At 40.4% G+C, this 15,627-nt stretch overlaps 1 protein-coding gene across 1 annotated transcript in view; it reads right to left on the reverse strand.

Moving 5' to 3' along the window:
- DNAJC1 (DnaJ heat shock protein family (Hsp40) member C1) overlaps positions 1 to 15,627 on the reverse strand; it is a 191,057-nt gene that overhangs the window by 33,967 nt on the left and 141,463 nt on the right. The window contains exon 9 of the mRNA XM_043884619.1: positions 3,011 to 3,130. Within this exon, the coding sequence (XP_043740554.1) occupies positions 3,011 to 3,130 (120 nt within the window). The remainder of the gene's footprint in view (positions 1 to 3,010; positions 3,131 to 15,627) is intronic.

A 15,627-nucleotide genomic window follows, 5' to 3' on the forward strand; every position in this document is an offset into this window, starting at 1 on the left:
TGGTTACCGAAATTATTTGCTGAAAGGCATATATTAATATTTAAAATATTTCATCTGTAATAAGGTTAAGTCTTATAGTTTAGGTATATTTGAGTTAAAATATATTTTGTATTTTTTTAATAAAGCTAGTAACATTCCTTGTATTTATCCAGATTAGAACCTAGCAATTTAACTAGTAATTATGACAATACTGAAAACTCCTTAATTGAGGAGCAAAATGAGTTTTTCATTGTAATCTGTCAACCCCAATAAAGAACATATACATTCCACCATGGGTACACTCTAACCCCTCCCTAAAAAAGGTCAATTGTTTCTTGTAGGAAAGAGAGCTCTGCCTGAAGCTACACATTTAGCAAGAAAACAGGTCAAAGAACAGAGGAGCAGAGCTGAAGAGAATTGGTACAGGTGATCTGGTCAGTATGCAGAGGCTCCAGTGACAGCAAACTGAACTTGGTTTCTTTTCAACAGTCGAATACTTAATGAAAACAAATCTAATTAACACCATTAAGGCAAAATAAGTGATCTTCTAAAGGGTGGTTAGCTTTCACTTAACATTCTGCTAAAGGAACTGTATTAGCCAGACCCATTTCAGCTGTTCCAGTATAACTCGCTGTTCCACTAAATAAGTTGTCTTCAGACACTTCTCTTTTAGAGAGAGAGTGGCTTACAGTTTGTGTGTATGTTACTGAAATGAAACGTTCAATCCAGCTATGGAGATGATGCTCACAGAATGAAAATACAATGTGGGTCTCTATTTGTGTATACTAAGAGAAAAGTTACCATGGTACTTTTGGTGCCCCAAAAGTTTAGGCTTTCTAAGTATTTATTTCCAAGATACTTTTGGTATTATGAAAATACAACTAAATACTTGGGAAAAAAAAAATCTCACAGTCATGTTTGCTTCTTCCATGATATAAGTAAAAAATATCTATTAATATTATAGCCATGGAATCATTCTCCCTTGGGTAAGCCTAAAAGAAAAAAAATTATGGGATGAATTTGCAAAAGTGTGAAAAGATGTCTTTATCTACACCAAGGCTGCTCTTTACAATTCCCTTGATTTTCTAGATCTATGATACTAAACAGCCATTCCAAGGCTCTGTTAGTTACGTGTCATGTATATTAGCATCTCCCGCAACCCCACTCCAGTATTCTTGCCTAAAAAATTCCATGGACAGAGGAGCCTGGCAGGCGTAGTGTCAGTGGTGTCTCAAAAAAGTTGGACATGACTTAGTGACTAAGCAACAACAATATTAACATTTAAACTTTCATCTCTCTCCTCTTGAGAATAAAGGCTAAGATTTTAATGACAATACATTAAAATACTCTACTTTTTATCTGCAGTTGGGCACTATTAAAAGTTAAAGGCAGTCCTCTCTTCAAAGGAGACACTTATCAGCCAATTGAACTGTAAGTTTTGGGGCCCTTTTAAACCAATGCCTGTTTTATAACTCTAAAAGTATTTTAGCAGCTTTTAATAACAGGAGTTATATAGAGGCTCATAGTACTTAAAACATCAGTAACCATGGAACATCTTTAATCTGGTCAGATTACTGATAAGGCAAAGGCATTATTAACTTAATCTTTACAAACAACCTTACAACAACATAATAAAATGCATATACCCTAACATTCTTAGCTGAAGAGAAAAGCCATAAGGTTACCTTTTCTAGTCACTTAAGATAACTGGTCTTATCTTGAAAAAAGCAAAAAAACAAACAAACAAAAAAACCCAAAAGTTATAAAGATAAAAGCAAGGGCTGACATGATCAGACTTTAACTCTTAAATCAAAATAATTAAAACATCTCATGAAAAATTTTAAGTTTTTTAAATGTGATTTTAAAAAGACCTACTATATGGTAGTGAAAACAATATACAATTTGAAATTCTCAAAGCAGCTCCTGTCCAAATAAAAAATGACAAGCAATCTTTTGTTTCTGAATTAAAAAGTGGAAAAGTTTACTGTGAAAAATAATATTTATGCAACAGGTGGGTTTTTGTTTTTTTGGTAGTTGTGCTTATTAATCATTTTGCAGGGTTTTAAAATTGTTCATTATCAAAAAAAGACCCAAAAGTACAGTAACAGAATTGAACATGAGAAATATGAATCTTTGATTTCAGTAACTCCTTCAATATTTTAGATCTATAGGATTTATTTTAAAGTAAATTTAGTAAATAATATTTAGCCATTTATGAAAATAAGGATCATATTGATGAAAATAAAGATGTCTCCATTTCAAATTAAACATTTACTGAATATTTAGTACATACCTGGTGCTGTAGTGGGTACTTTCATAAGATTCTCTGCCCTAAATTTCCAGTGTTAAATCTAAAACTTTCCAGATAAACATTTGGTCTTTTAAATGGTAGGTATAACTAATCATATATATTAAATTATATAGGATTATATATTATTTGTATTTACAACATATATAAACAATTATTTTATATATAATTACAAAGTTATATGCATATAAATTTTTTTTGTTAACTTGTGAAAATGAATTGTAGGTATCATCCTTTAAATAAAAACATAATTGGAATATTGCTTATTTAACTAATGCAAACCACCAGTCTACCTATAGCAGTGTGTACTTCAATGTTAAGAAGATCCAGCTGAAATATAACTAATTCTGATCAGAGAACTAGTGGATTAGCCAAATATTCATTTGGGTTTTTCCATAACATCTTACGAACTTTTGGGCTAACCCAATATTTTTTCCCATAGCTAAAGGAGTCACTCTAAACATAAAAACTAGCGTTGTTTTTCTGTGATTAGGTCATAGTAGCTTAAGTCTCCAAACACTAGAATTCCTAGAATTCCTAATGTAGACCAGGGGACCGGCTGACATCTACTTCTTGCCTGTTTCGTTAATGGTTTACTTCCAGGTCCTAAAAGGACTGGAGCCTTTCTCCCAGGGTAATGTCGGATGTGTCTGTCTGCCTTCTACACGGGTGGCTCTTTCTGGTTTGTCACTCTCCACACAGTGCAAATCTGAATGAACTCACATCTGTCACGGATCGGCCCAATTCGTGGGCAATCTTTTCCCATCGACCTGGGGTCCCTCCTGGGAACTTCACCATACTTCTTGTCAGCTGGCTGAGGTCCTCTTCTGTCCATTCAGGTGCCTGCAGAACATTAAAGAACAACAACGTTTGCTAAAACATTTAATAAGCCTGTGAAACTAAGTATTAGCATCATGCTTTCTGCAAAAATAACAATGTTAATCTAATAGTTTGAATGAAGGTCTGAGTTGCATATTTAACGTTATGAATGTTTGTTAGAATGAACATCGTTAGAATGTTCCCATATATATACCAAATAATGAAGAAACAGTATTGTGAACCCAAGCTTTTAAAGACATTAAAAAAAAAAGGTAAGACAGTCGTTTGGACGTGCATTGTGTGTCACAGATACCTCATGTGAGGTTCCTGTAGAAGGTCTCGAAGTTTTTAATAAGTTTTTTGCTTTTTTAATGTAAATGAAAATGTGAACAAGTAAATGTACTAATTCCAAATCAGAACTGAGAGAATTTTTTATTCATTCTATGTAAAAGTAAGTCTAAAAATCATGTTGTTTTCAAGAAGTTTAATTTAGCCAGTGCTAGCATTTCATAAAACTTGAGAACAGAAATAGAAAATCCTGCAACCAAGACTTAAACCATCTGATCCATGCAAAGAAAGCAACACTTCCTTTTTGAGATGGTAAACAGCTTCTTAAAAGTTGGTCAAATGGGTAAATGAATATTAAAATACCTTAAAGATTATAAAAATCTTATTTGCAAAAGCCAAAATTTTTAAAGTGTACATATTTTCTGCATTTTATTGAGCATTACCACTTGGTGAGAGCCAAAGCTGAGAAAAGCAAAAGAGAGCATCATCGAATAACAGATAATGACATTACCATTATTTTATTTTACAGCACTGGTTCCTACCGGAGGCAGTAGCCACGCTGGTGTTATACTAGACTCTAGGAGTGAGCAGAGAGATGGAGGAAGCCACCTTATTTTGCTTTAATTAAAAAGACAGAAGGAAGGAAGGAAACCTTTGAGACAAATACCTTTTCTAATCACCATTTCCGATAATGAACAGGCACACATCAGGCCGTTTGCATTACAGAACCATCAGCACAGAACAACAGTCGGAGGTGAGTGACCCCAGGGACTATCTCTGCAGCCCCAGCACAGCGTCTCCCTGACACTAATCCTCCCTGTCATTCTCCCACTGCGCTCTAACCACACTGACATCCGCCCGCCTCACTGCAAGCTTAACGGGCCCTTCCTGACTTCTTACTGTCTCCCCCAATCAATGGTTCAAGCGTGCTCTTTTCACCATGTCCAAATGGCAGCTTCACTCAGAATCAAAGTGAGCTGCCCCTGTTAAAGGGCTTTCCGAAAGGCTCTCCAATTTGCATTCATTTGCAAAGCAAACTACTTTTATTCACTTTGTTCTGCTATCAAGAATGTTCCCTGAAGCAGATAAATTGGCATAAATACAACCTGCCACTTAAGAGTCAGTAAATAATAGCCAATAGTAGGGAGGATTTTATCAATCATTCTATTTTGTATCCACTAAAAGCTGAAAGCCTCAAACATATTCATCAGTACGACCCTTATGAAACATGCATAAATTCACTTCTATAAAAAAGGTGGCCTACACTGAGTATGGTCGTAGTTTCTTTGATATTTAATGAATATCAGAAATCTAATTCTCCATAACAGATCATTTAAGCATGTACACTGAAAATTATTTTTTTCCTTTTTGCTTATTCAGATATTATTTAGAGGGACATAATTGGATTTTCTAGGAAATCATTTTTGCTAAAAAGCTGCAACTTTAATAATTATACCGATTGGTAACAGAAATGCACGCATTATGAAGACTTTATATATGCTTAATAGTCTAGTGTCATACCATGAAAAGCATTAAGTTGATGCTGCACAGAGATACAGTATTCAAACCGTCCATCAGTGCAATTTCACAGTAAATCAAATCATCTTATTTTTGTATTAATTGTAACAAACATTCTTGGAGCAAACAAAATTGTCTAAAATGTTAAAAATACATGCACACAGTAAACTAAACATATTTTTAATAGATTGGCCTTCCAAATATGTTGCATGTATGAACAATGGGCATTAAGAATTAACCTAATTTTTAAATCCTTGTTAATGAGTCTAAAAGGACTGTGCCACTTTTTTCTGGAGAGGGAAAAATTTAAATCAAATATTTAGACAGATATCCTGAAAATCATCAACTACTTTGAAAATCTTTCCCTTTAGTTTCACTGTTATTTCACAGCCATGCTTTTATTATTAAAAAACTAGATCAGTAATAACTAGACCGTACTCTGAAATCTTTGAAGAGGATCCGTAAGTCCTCAGTAATGGTGGGTTGTGTCTTTAGAAGCAACAGTGCCTACTGGGACCCAGCTACCACGGCAGCCGTGAGGGTGGCCACGGTGTGATGTATTCTCCTTGTTCTAACCTGGAGCCAACTGTAGCTGTGAAAGTCAAATGAATGCAGAGAATACTGCTTTGCCACTTAAAACCACGTATGTGCAACATTACCGAGACCCTGGGCCAAAAATTCATCTCTACAGCAAAGTAATGGAAGATACCACATGGTGTGGGGACAACTGTTGTGACTACAGAAGCATTCCAGTTTTGCATCAGAAAAGCTGTGCTCTGGGAATAAATCTCCATACTGAATAAAAAATAAAAAGTTTTCCAACTATTTAATATTTTTATGTGATGGACTCCAAAATAGATCTACTAAAGTGAGAGCTGATATAACATTTAAATTGTATTCTTTCTACCCCTTTGGGATAGATTTTTGTCATAAAATGAGCTATGTTCAAAGATTTAGTGCCTTTGAAAATCCGTAATATTCTTGGGGATAGGAGTCAGAGGATGTAGGGAAAGCATGCTATATTTTTTTTTTTTTTTTTTTGACTTTTATTTTATTTTTTATTTTATTTTTTTTTTTACATGCTTTATTTTTTTATTTTTTTTTAATTTTTTTATTAGTTGGAGGCTATGCTATATTTTTAAAGTAACCTATATACACCTCGGGACTTCCCTATAGCTCAGATGGTAAAAAATCTGCCTGCAATGCAGGAGACCTGGGTTTGATCCCTGGGTCAGGAAGATCCCCTGGAGAAGGGAAAGGCTACCCACTCCAGTACTCTTGCCTGGAGAATCCCATGGACAGAAGAGCCTGGCAGGCTACAGTCCATGGGATTGCAGAGTCGGACATGACCAAGTGACTGACGCACAGACACACACACACCTTTACCCTCACAGAGTTAGACTATAAATTTATTTGGTACTGAAAACTTATGACCTAATTAAAAGGAAAATGTTAAATGTACTTATTGCCTTTTCATACTTGAATAACAAAGTCTATTTAATAGTAGTGAAACGCTAATGAACATTTGTTGAAATAACTTATTAATGATCCTTATTTATGTAATTACAGATCTTACAATTTTGGAATGAACAGTTTTTAATAGATTCAACTAAACTCATAAATGCTCAGATTTTACCTAAGAAATAATATCCTTACATAGCATCAACCAGTTAAAAATATCATGTATATATCTAATAATGTAGGTGGTGTATCTAATGATGCAGTAGCTGGCTACCTTCTAATTCTATAATCTGTACTGACACTGTGTTTTAGAATATGCATTTGGCTCTCAGCTATTAAATTTTCATTTCCAAATTTGAAAATTGAGCAGTTAATTGACTATATATGTGGATGAATCGTACATTAAAAAACCAAACAAAATTAAAAACAAATCGCTTCACAAATGTCTTTTCACTCTTAGGGAAAGAAACTCTTCTTTGAAGAAAAGCCTGGAAACTGTCCTAAGGTATTACCACAATGTTGTGACCCTTGAGGAGCATCACTGTGACAGGAAGGTCTCCTCATCTATGATTTAGCTATCTTGCCAAAAGAAAGATGCCCTCTGGATCAGTGATCCTAAAGTGGGGTCTGGTGCCAACCAGCAAACAAGTTTTGTTAACCTCCTGTGACACAGTTCAGAAACTCACAGCAATTGAACACTGCCACCACCACCAAAAGCAGGCTCTTCCTTTAGACGATATAAGCATCAAACTAGCAAGATGAGTCACACCAAATGTGAGCTGCAGTCCTATTTGGCATGACAGGATGACGGCTTGGTCAACTTTAAAACCTGGTCCTTTACTGTAGATGATTTGAGAAACACTGCTCAAGATAATGCAAATAGTTCAAATTTTTTTTTTTTTTAAACAGTAGTAAATGGGCCCTTGAGAAATGGACTCAAAGAGGTTTGATCTATTCCTTTTCAGAATATTTTATGCCACTAAGTGTTGGGAGGATTCAGCTTCTAGTAAAAGGTTAGGCAGAGGGAACAGCAAAGTGCAGAGCGCCTTGAAGTGGGGCACGTGTCTGGTTCTGTCTAAGGAACAAGAGGACCCGGGTGGCTGGAGCAAAGCAAGCGAGGGGGAGCGGGAGGAGACGAGCCCGACGGGCAGGCGGTAAAACCACAGAAGGGTCAGAGAACACTGCAAGGACTGGGCCTCATTAACTGCCTGACACACGAAGTCAGTGGAGAATTTTTTTCCCCTTTCAGTTGGTTGAGTGTTTATTTTCTTCATTGAGGAAGGCTTATTTACAAAACTGGGGGTCGAGGGGACCCACACAAGCGAGTGCACTGACAGCGCCGATAGCTCAGTCCTGCAAGAGAAGACACCCCCAGAGTCACCCTCCTTCCAAGGTAGAGTGAAACAAGGTGTAGGGACACAGGTGGCCCATGACGACCGCATCTGGAGCCACGGATAATTTGGTTTGTGACAATTTATCACACAGCCCCAACAGTTGAGCAATGAGGAGTAAGATGGGGGTGTGAGAAGAATCTAAGTCTTTAATGACAGTACTAATCTCTGCCTTTCTTATTCCTTCACTCACCTTCTGTGGCCGTTCAGAAAGGAGTAATCATCAATAAATGTAATCAAGGGGATGGGATATATTTGCCCAGAAATGTTTTTATATGGAAAAATTTGTGAAGTCTTACTTGAAACTATGATATACATTATCCAAATTGTAACCTAGTGTGTTCTAGAATCATCATAATTTAATATTATAATAGACAGCTGGCTCCATCTTATGATGTCTGTTTGCCGAGATCGTTGAAATCTCACTTCTCTCTTCCCCTTATGCGCCACATCTGGGTAAGCTTTTCAGGAAGCCTGGGAGACTGAAACCTTCCAAGTCCCTCCCTGTGTACAAGAACCCTTATCCCCGCCCCACCCCACAATAAAAAGCCCCAAACCAGCCTCCTTTTCTTGTTCTCTTAATTTTGGGGTCAACAGGGAAAGCCTCTTTTGTATAATCATGGTGTGCATGACATCAGTCCTGACACGGAACCAAATTTCGGGTGTGGAGGTGGTGATCCCGTCCCTGCTAGGTGGCCACAGCAGTTGGCATCAGAAGCAGGGCGTTCAGAGGGGCCACCACTACCTCGAGTTTCTTCTCTTGCTTTGGGGTACTGCCTGATGCTGCGTTTGCTGAGTCCTACCAAGCCTCTGTCATAGATTTAACCCACCACAGTTGGAAGCATCAATGATTGGTGTTACAGAGGAGTACGGGATCAGGGCCCTCCCTGAAGTAGCCCTGGGTCCTGCGTCTTAGCCCAGATTCATTTGTGTCTTAGACTGAACTGTGTGTCTTGATTGATGGACTCAGGAGAAAGACCTTGTGACCTGCTGGTTGTGTGTCTCCACCAGGCACTGGTCCTGAAGAGGACTTTGGGGATTATTTCCTTGGTGGTCCCCAATGCAGGGGGTACAGGTTCCATCCCTGGTCAAGGAACTAGATCCCATATGCCACAACTAAGAGTTGGCACACCACAACTAAAGATCGCTTATGCTGAAACTAAGACCCAGAGAAGTCAAATAAATAAACATTGAAACAAAGAAAATAAACATTGAAAGGGCTCAGGGGAAAAGACAGCTTGCATAGGCTCTCAGGGTGGTCACTTGTGTGTGAGACCAGCAGTTCCTGTTTGGAGAGCTGAATTACTGAGATTCACACTCCTGAAAGCAAACAGCTCACGAGGACCCTGTAAGATGCTTTTCCTGCATCTGCTGCCGATGTGTCTTGATTCTCGGATCAGAGGATTAGACAGAGAAACACCCATGGCATCCCTGTATGGCCAAGGATCCTACTCCTGGTCACACAAATTTGAGGCTCTGGAGGAAGAAATTTATTAATGTGGGCAGTGTAGAGAAGACCTCTCTCAAGACTATCCAGTAAACACCACCACTAAAAAACAAACAACCCAAAACCACCAAACCAAAACAAACGAAAACCCCTGACACATGGGGAGTTCACTCGCCTACTAGGGCTGCTGGAACAGAGTTGCTTAAACAGAAGTCTGTCTCCTCACAGTCCTGGAGTCTTGATCTACAAGATCAAGGTGTCACCAGGGCTGGTTCCCGATAAGGCCCCTCCTCCTGGCTTGCACATGGTCTCCTCGCTGCATCCTCACTGGCCTTTCCTCTGCGTGTGCACACAGGGAGAGCGCGCCCTGGTCTCTCCCCCTCCTCTTATAGGGACATCAGTCCTATCAGATTAGGGCCCTGCTGGGACCTCAGGAGCCTGGCAGGCTGTGGTCCGTGGGGTCAGAGAGTTAGACACGACTGAGCGACTAAGCACACATCAAGTATCTCCTTAAAGGTCCCATCTCCAATATGGTTGTGTGGGGATCAGAGCTTCAATGAATGAAGTGGGGACACAGTTCAATCACTAACAAGAAGGAAGTGAAAAAAACTGAAAAGGAAGTCCACAATTTGGTGCAGTTGGTAACAAATTTTACTGAAAAGGATTTCTACAACAAAAGGATATAAAAAGGGCAGATTGGCTTTTGTACATCTGTAACATTGGTTCTGAATTAATTTAATATTTGCTGAAATGTAACAATTGGCAAACCTTTGTGGCCTTAATCAATAATGGCGCTCAAATGACAGTTACACTGGGCATCGCACTAAATTTAAATAAGGTGGTTCCCATAATTGTTGGGAAGTTACTAAACATGATAAAGAGGACAAACAGGTATGCCTTACCTCAACCACAGGAACTACGGTCTTGCCTAAATCCCTAATGATCAGAGTACCCACTGTCCTAAAACGTGCCACAGTGGTCATGGACTCTGACTCACCAAGTAATAAAATCAAATCTTTGTCACTTACAAATTATCTTGATAAAATAGAAACCCACGGACCTCTTCCTCCCCCAGTGAAATAGTTAATATGGCCCAATGTAAATTAAAAGAGAGTCTTTAATGATGGAGACCCCTTAGATAAGATGTATTTGGAGAAGTTATCATCCCCACTGCTTTGCTATTTAACAGACCCATTTGGCCTGCTCTTAAGAGTTGGTAAGAACGAATGTGCCACACAGTGGATTACCTCAATCTCATTAAGGTCCCATAGCCAGCACCACTAAACCAAATTCGTCCAATCAGCATCTGGCAAATATTTCGCTCTTGCAGATTTATTGAATATTTTTTGTCCATGCCTATTTCACCAGTCCCTTGACTGCAGTTTGCCTTCCCCTCCAAAGGACACACTTTACCCAGCCCCTTTGGGGGTGCCTGGGCTTCATACATGGTGCTAGTGGTAAAGAGCCTGCCCACCAATGCAGGAGATATGAGACACGGGTTCGATCCCTGGGTTGGGAAGATCCCCTGGAGAAGGATACGGCAACCCACTCCAGTGTTCTTGTCTGGAGAACCCCATGGGACAGAGGAGCCTAGCAAACTTAAGTCCATGGGGTCACAAATTTGGACGCAACTAAAGTGACAGCCCATGTGAGTACCTGTCACTGTACACAGTCTCTGAGGGCAAGATCTCAGCCACATCCTGCTCACTCCAGAAACTCAGGTGTGACATTAGTGATTCAGGAGCTCACCAAAAAGGGGATGGGTTGTTGCCTCACACATAGGGTGGGGCCTTGTCACCTTGATTAAATTCCTTAGAAGTATTTGGGAAACTGAAGGCTGCTCCATCTATTTGACACTGTCGAGAAATAGCTATGGACTCTCTCACCACCCACAACTTCTTTTAGGTTTTATATTCTAGAGGAAACATTTCTCATTTACAACTTGTACTTTATGCTGTTTACTTGCAAGCTAGGTCACTCCTCTAACAAAAGGTTCTAGAATCTGTCCAAATTGTAAAATAACAGACGCTCCTGTTAGTGCCCCCCAGAGACTCCTTCACTGTAGCAGTTTTGGCAACCTTCTCCCTGTGTTAGAATACTAGTTATGTACAAGTAATGGCTTTAGAAGGGTAAAACCATAAATATCTGGACTACTAAAATTAAACTTTTGGTCTTTTCAAGAAACTGCTTGAAAAAGCCACAAACCAGAAGCAAATATTCATAATATCCAAAAAAAGATCTGATTCACAATTTATATATCCATTCTCCTACTGATAAACATTTGAGTAGCTGCTAGCTCTTGGATATTATGTATTATGAATATAGCTGCTCTGGTATTTGTGTATAACTCTCAGTGGTCATATGTTTTCATTTCTCTCTAAATACTCACTGGTGGAATTGCTAGGTCCTACAGAAAGTATACATGTCACCTTTTAAGGAACTACGTTAAGTATTACCCCAAAGGATTGTTTTATACTCTAACCAGCAATAAATTGCTCCAGATCCTCACCCACACTTAATGCTACCAGCTATTTTATTTTTGACTACTCTGGTGGGAGTGAAATGTATCTTCTTGTGGTAACAGTTTGCATTTCCCAGATACCAAATGATCTTGAGTATTTTTACATGTGTTTACTGGACAACTGATTATCTACTTTTGTGAAGTATGTGTCCATTTCTTTTGTTCATTTGTTAACTGGATTGTTTGTCTTTTTATTATTCACTTTTAAGAATTCATTGTATTTTGTGGACACAAGATTTTTGTCAGATATATGTGTTTTGGATATTTTCTTCTAGTCTGTAACTTGTATTTTCATGTAAAATTCTTCAACTTTTATTTTGAAATAGTTTTAGACTTACATAATCTCCATATACTCTTTATCTAGCTAATAATGATGTTAACGGCTTACGTAACCACTGTGGTGGTTCCTCATGAACCACCTCAAGCTTCCAAGATGGTCCTCAGTGATTTTTACCTCCTACTATGAATGCCCTTGTTCAGTCCCCTCCCACAACGCCTAGGGCTGACTTGTGTAACTAATAAGATACCGCAGGAATGACAGTGTGTAGGTTGCAGAAGACACTGCACTTTCTGTCTTGCTCTCTTCTGGATCACTCGGCTCTAGGAAAGCCAGCTGCCAAAGCACCAGGACACTGAGGCAGCCGGACAGACAGGCAGTGATGGGAAGAGAGAGTGTCTTCAAGATCAAAGGGCAAACATTCTTACTGTCTAGTAGAGGGGAGATAATTGCCCCCCTCTGTAGGAAAAGACAGTCGTGCTTACTGTTAATAAAAAATCTGGGTTCCCTAAGCTCAGGATTCCTCTTTTGTAACCCAACCCATTGGTCGATGAGGGGGTCATCTGCCCCTCTGCCTCGCTTTGTGGGAAAATGGCAGGAAAATGGCAATGCTCTAGCTACTGCTATTGCTGTGAGTGATAAAACTGCCCTTTATCTCCAGGTGAAGAGTCTCGTGTCTTCTACCACATCCGTGAAACTGCAAGTGGGGTAGAATCTCCAATTCTTTACAGTTTTGGTGACAAGGACAAGATTCTGACAGAGACATGATTTTCTGAAAGAGGAAGGATGAGAGCCTTGCACAGACCTGAGGGAAGGCCATGGGAAGCCTGTAGTGAGTATGCTGATCAAATCATAGAGTCAGTTATGGAGGCACATGGCCCTTCCATTGCTGCCTGTTAGTGAGGATGAATCGTGGAGGTGGCTGCAGGCTGAACACCAGGGTGCAGGTTCAAGACAGCTGCCTGAGAGGTGGCCTCTCTGCTCCTAAGTCTCTTCTGGACTGGGGCGCTTCCTTACCACTGTTAATCAGCTTCAGGTCTACACCACTGGAACAGCAAGTACTAAAATTCACTGTAGTACTGTTCCTGTTCAGGCAAAAGGTTCTGCTCTCTTTCAATGTCAGACACACACATCTATAGTGACCATGAAAGAAGAGAAATTCATGGGCATAAATCAGGCCAATCATTAGAACGATGTCTGGTTTACTTGGGAGTTCAGGGTGGGCAGGGTGTGTAATGCTCTTAAGTTGGGGTCCCCAAACCCCAGCTACAGACCACTACTGCACAGCAGGGGATGAGCAGTGGGCGTGGGAGCGAAGCTTTATTGCCGCTCACATGCCTGGTGTTACCACCTGAACCGCCACTGGCATCACTGCCTGAACCTCCTCCCCATCCCCCTGCCCTGTCTGTGGAAAAACTGTCTTCCACGAAACTGGCCCCTGGGGCCAGAAAGGTTGGGGACCGCTGCTCTTAAGGACCAATGGAATCAGCTGGGCTGTCTTTCCTATAGCTTGTCGACCTCAAGTCTATTTGGAAATGACAGTAAAAGGTCTTAGAGGTTTTGGAAGTGGGTCATGGCTACTCTGGGCTTCCCTGGTGGCTCAGATGGTAAAGAATCTGCCTGCAAGGCAGGAGACCCTGGTTCGATCCCTGGGTTAGGAAGATACTTTAGAGAAGGGAATGGCAACCCACTCCAGTATTCTTGCCTGGAGGATTTCCACGGACAGAGGAGCCTGGTGGGCTACAGTCCATGGGGTCTCAAAGAGTCGAACACAACTGAGTGGGTAACAACACAACACAACCCATGGGTACTTTTATCCTTTCAGAGAGATCTATGAGAGACAGATAAACTCTTGTAAGAAACCAAGAATGAGGCATTGATTAGAATTCAGGTTCTTATTACTTCAGACTGGATTTAGAATGCTGATGTAAGTGACCAACTAGAGAATGAGAAATTAACCCCAAGAAATCTAGGTAAATTTCTGGGATCAGCCTACCACCCTGGACAAGTTCTCAGCCCTTATGTAGAAACTGAATGAGAATTAAGAGATGTTAGTGATAGGAGAGCAATCATTCTGGATTAAGGTGAACTCCACAAAGAAGGTCAGCAGTGTGTAAGCTTGAGCCAGCCAATGGACACCCCATGACCTCAGCTAGAAAGCATTGTGGCAATAGTGCTATGGCTAAGACTCCATGCTCCCAGTGCAAGCAGCCCAGGTTCGATTCCTGGTCAGGGAACTAGATCCCACATGCTGCAATGAAGATCAAAGAGCCCACATGCCACAGCTAAGACCTGGCACAACCAAATTAAAAAAAAAAAGATGAAACAGATGGTGTCAGTCACAAGGACCTCACCACCTGATATAGATCATGGGTCACCCAAAACTCTAGAGTTGCATTTGGCTTGTCCAAATCAAAACTTAAAAGCACCCTACTCAAATCAGGGGCTTCCTTGGTGGCTCTGATGGTAAAGAATCCTCCTGCAATGCAGGAGACTTGGGTTTGATCCCTGGGTTGGGAAGATCCCCTGGAGAAGGGAAAGGCTACCCACTCCAGTATTCTGGCCTGGAGAATTCCTGGGGTCGAAATGAGTTGGGCATGACTGAGCGGCTTGCACTCAAACCTTTGAGTGCTGGATATAGTACGTGTCTCATTTCAGCATTCCATCTGGTGCTTTAAATGGACTGAACTACTTCTCAGTGTACTTTGAAGGGACTCAAACCCGCAAGGCTGCCTTGGCACCCAACTAGCAAGCTGCTGGCACGCGGTCTGCTTTTGAAGTCCCACATCTTCGTGACTGTTTTGAGCTGTAAGTCTATGACTAATGATTCTGTCAAGTGGAGACCAAGACAAAGGAAAACAGCCTTAACCTGGAGGCATCTCTTGGGTTTTGGACTTGTTGGCTCCTGACAGCTATCAGGTAAGCACATCTTTTTTTGAAAAGCATCTATTAGCTTGCTATTGAACTACTTTGAAAAAGAATGCCTGGTTTAAGGAAGCTTTGTGACTCTCCAGTCTGATACCGCATTTTGGAGTGAGTCAACATGGATTCAGGGACTCATAAGTTGAGAAGGGCCTAACAAGCCTTGCTGATTAAATGGAAATGATATGTTCAAGAACCCAGCTGGCCTCGCCCCTCTGGCACCTGATCTCAACATGAAAAAGTGGCAGCTATCCTCTCTATTCCATCACCTGAAGCAAAGCTGCTGGCTCAATGGGGCCCTTGATTCACAAAGGTTCTCTACTTTGCCTGGGCTTTTTTCACTGATGGCTCAGCCACTCATAAACCTGAGAGTATCCAACCTCAGGACCAGCTGTGAAAAAACAACAGGATCTCACTGTGCTCAGAGAGGAGAACTGAGAACTGCCTCCTCACCACCGACCCTTTTCCAGGTTATCGTTTTGCCATTCCCATGTGACCAGTCACATCATTATGGCTCTAGAAGGTAATCTTTGTCATGTCTCCAGCTTTCTAGGCCATTTGCAGTCTGTCAACAGTATGCCTTTTATTGCAAAAGCCACTCAACAGTGGGCCAAGAGTTAAAGTATCTGATGGAACTTAAAAATTGATTTAAAAAGATTTCTGACTCTCTCCCTCACCTCCTCCTGGTCTTTACAC

This window comes from Cervus elaphus, chromosome 23 (assembly GCF_910594005.1).
Source record: "Cervus elaphus chromosome 23, mCerEla1.1, whole genome shotgun sequence".
Classification (NCBI taxonomy): Eukaryota; Metazoa; Chordata; class Mammalia; order Artiodactyla; family Cervidae; genus Cervus; species Cervus elaphus.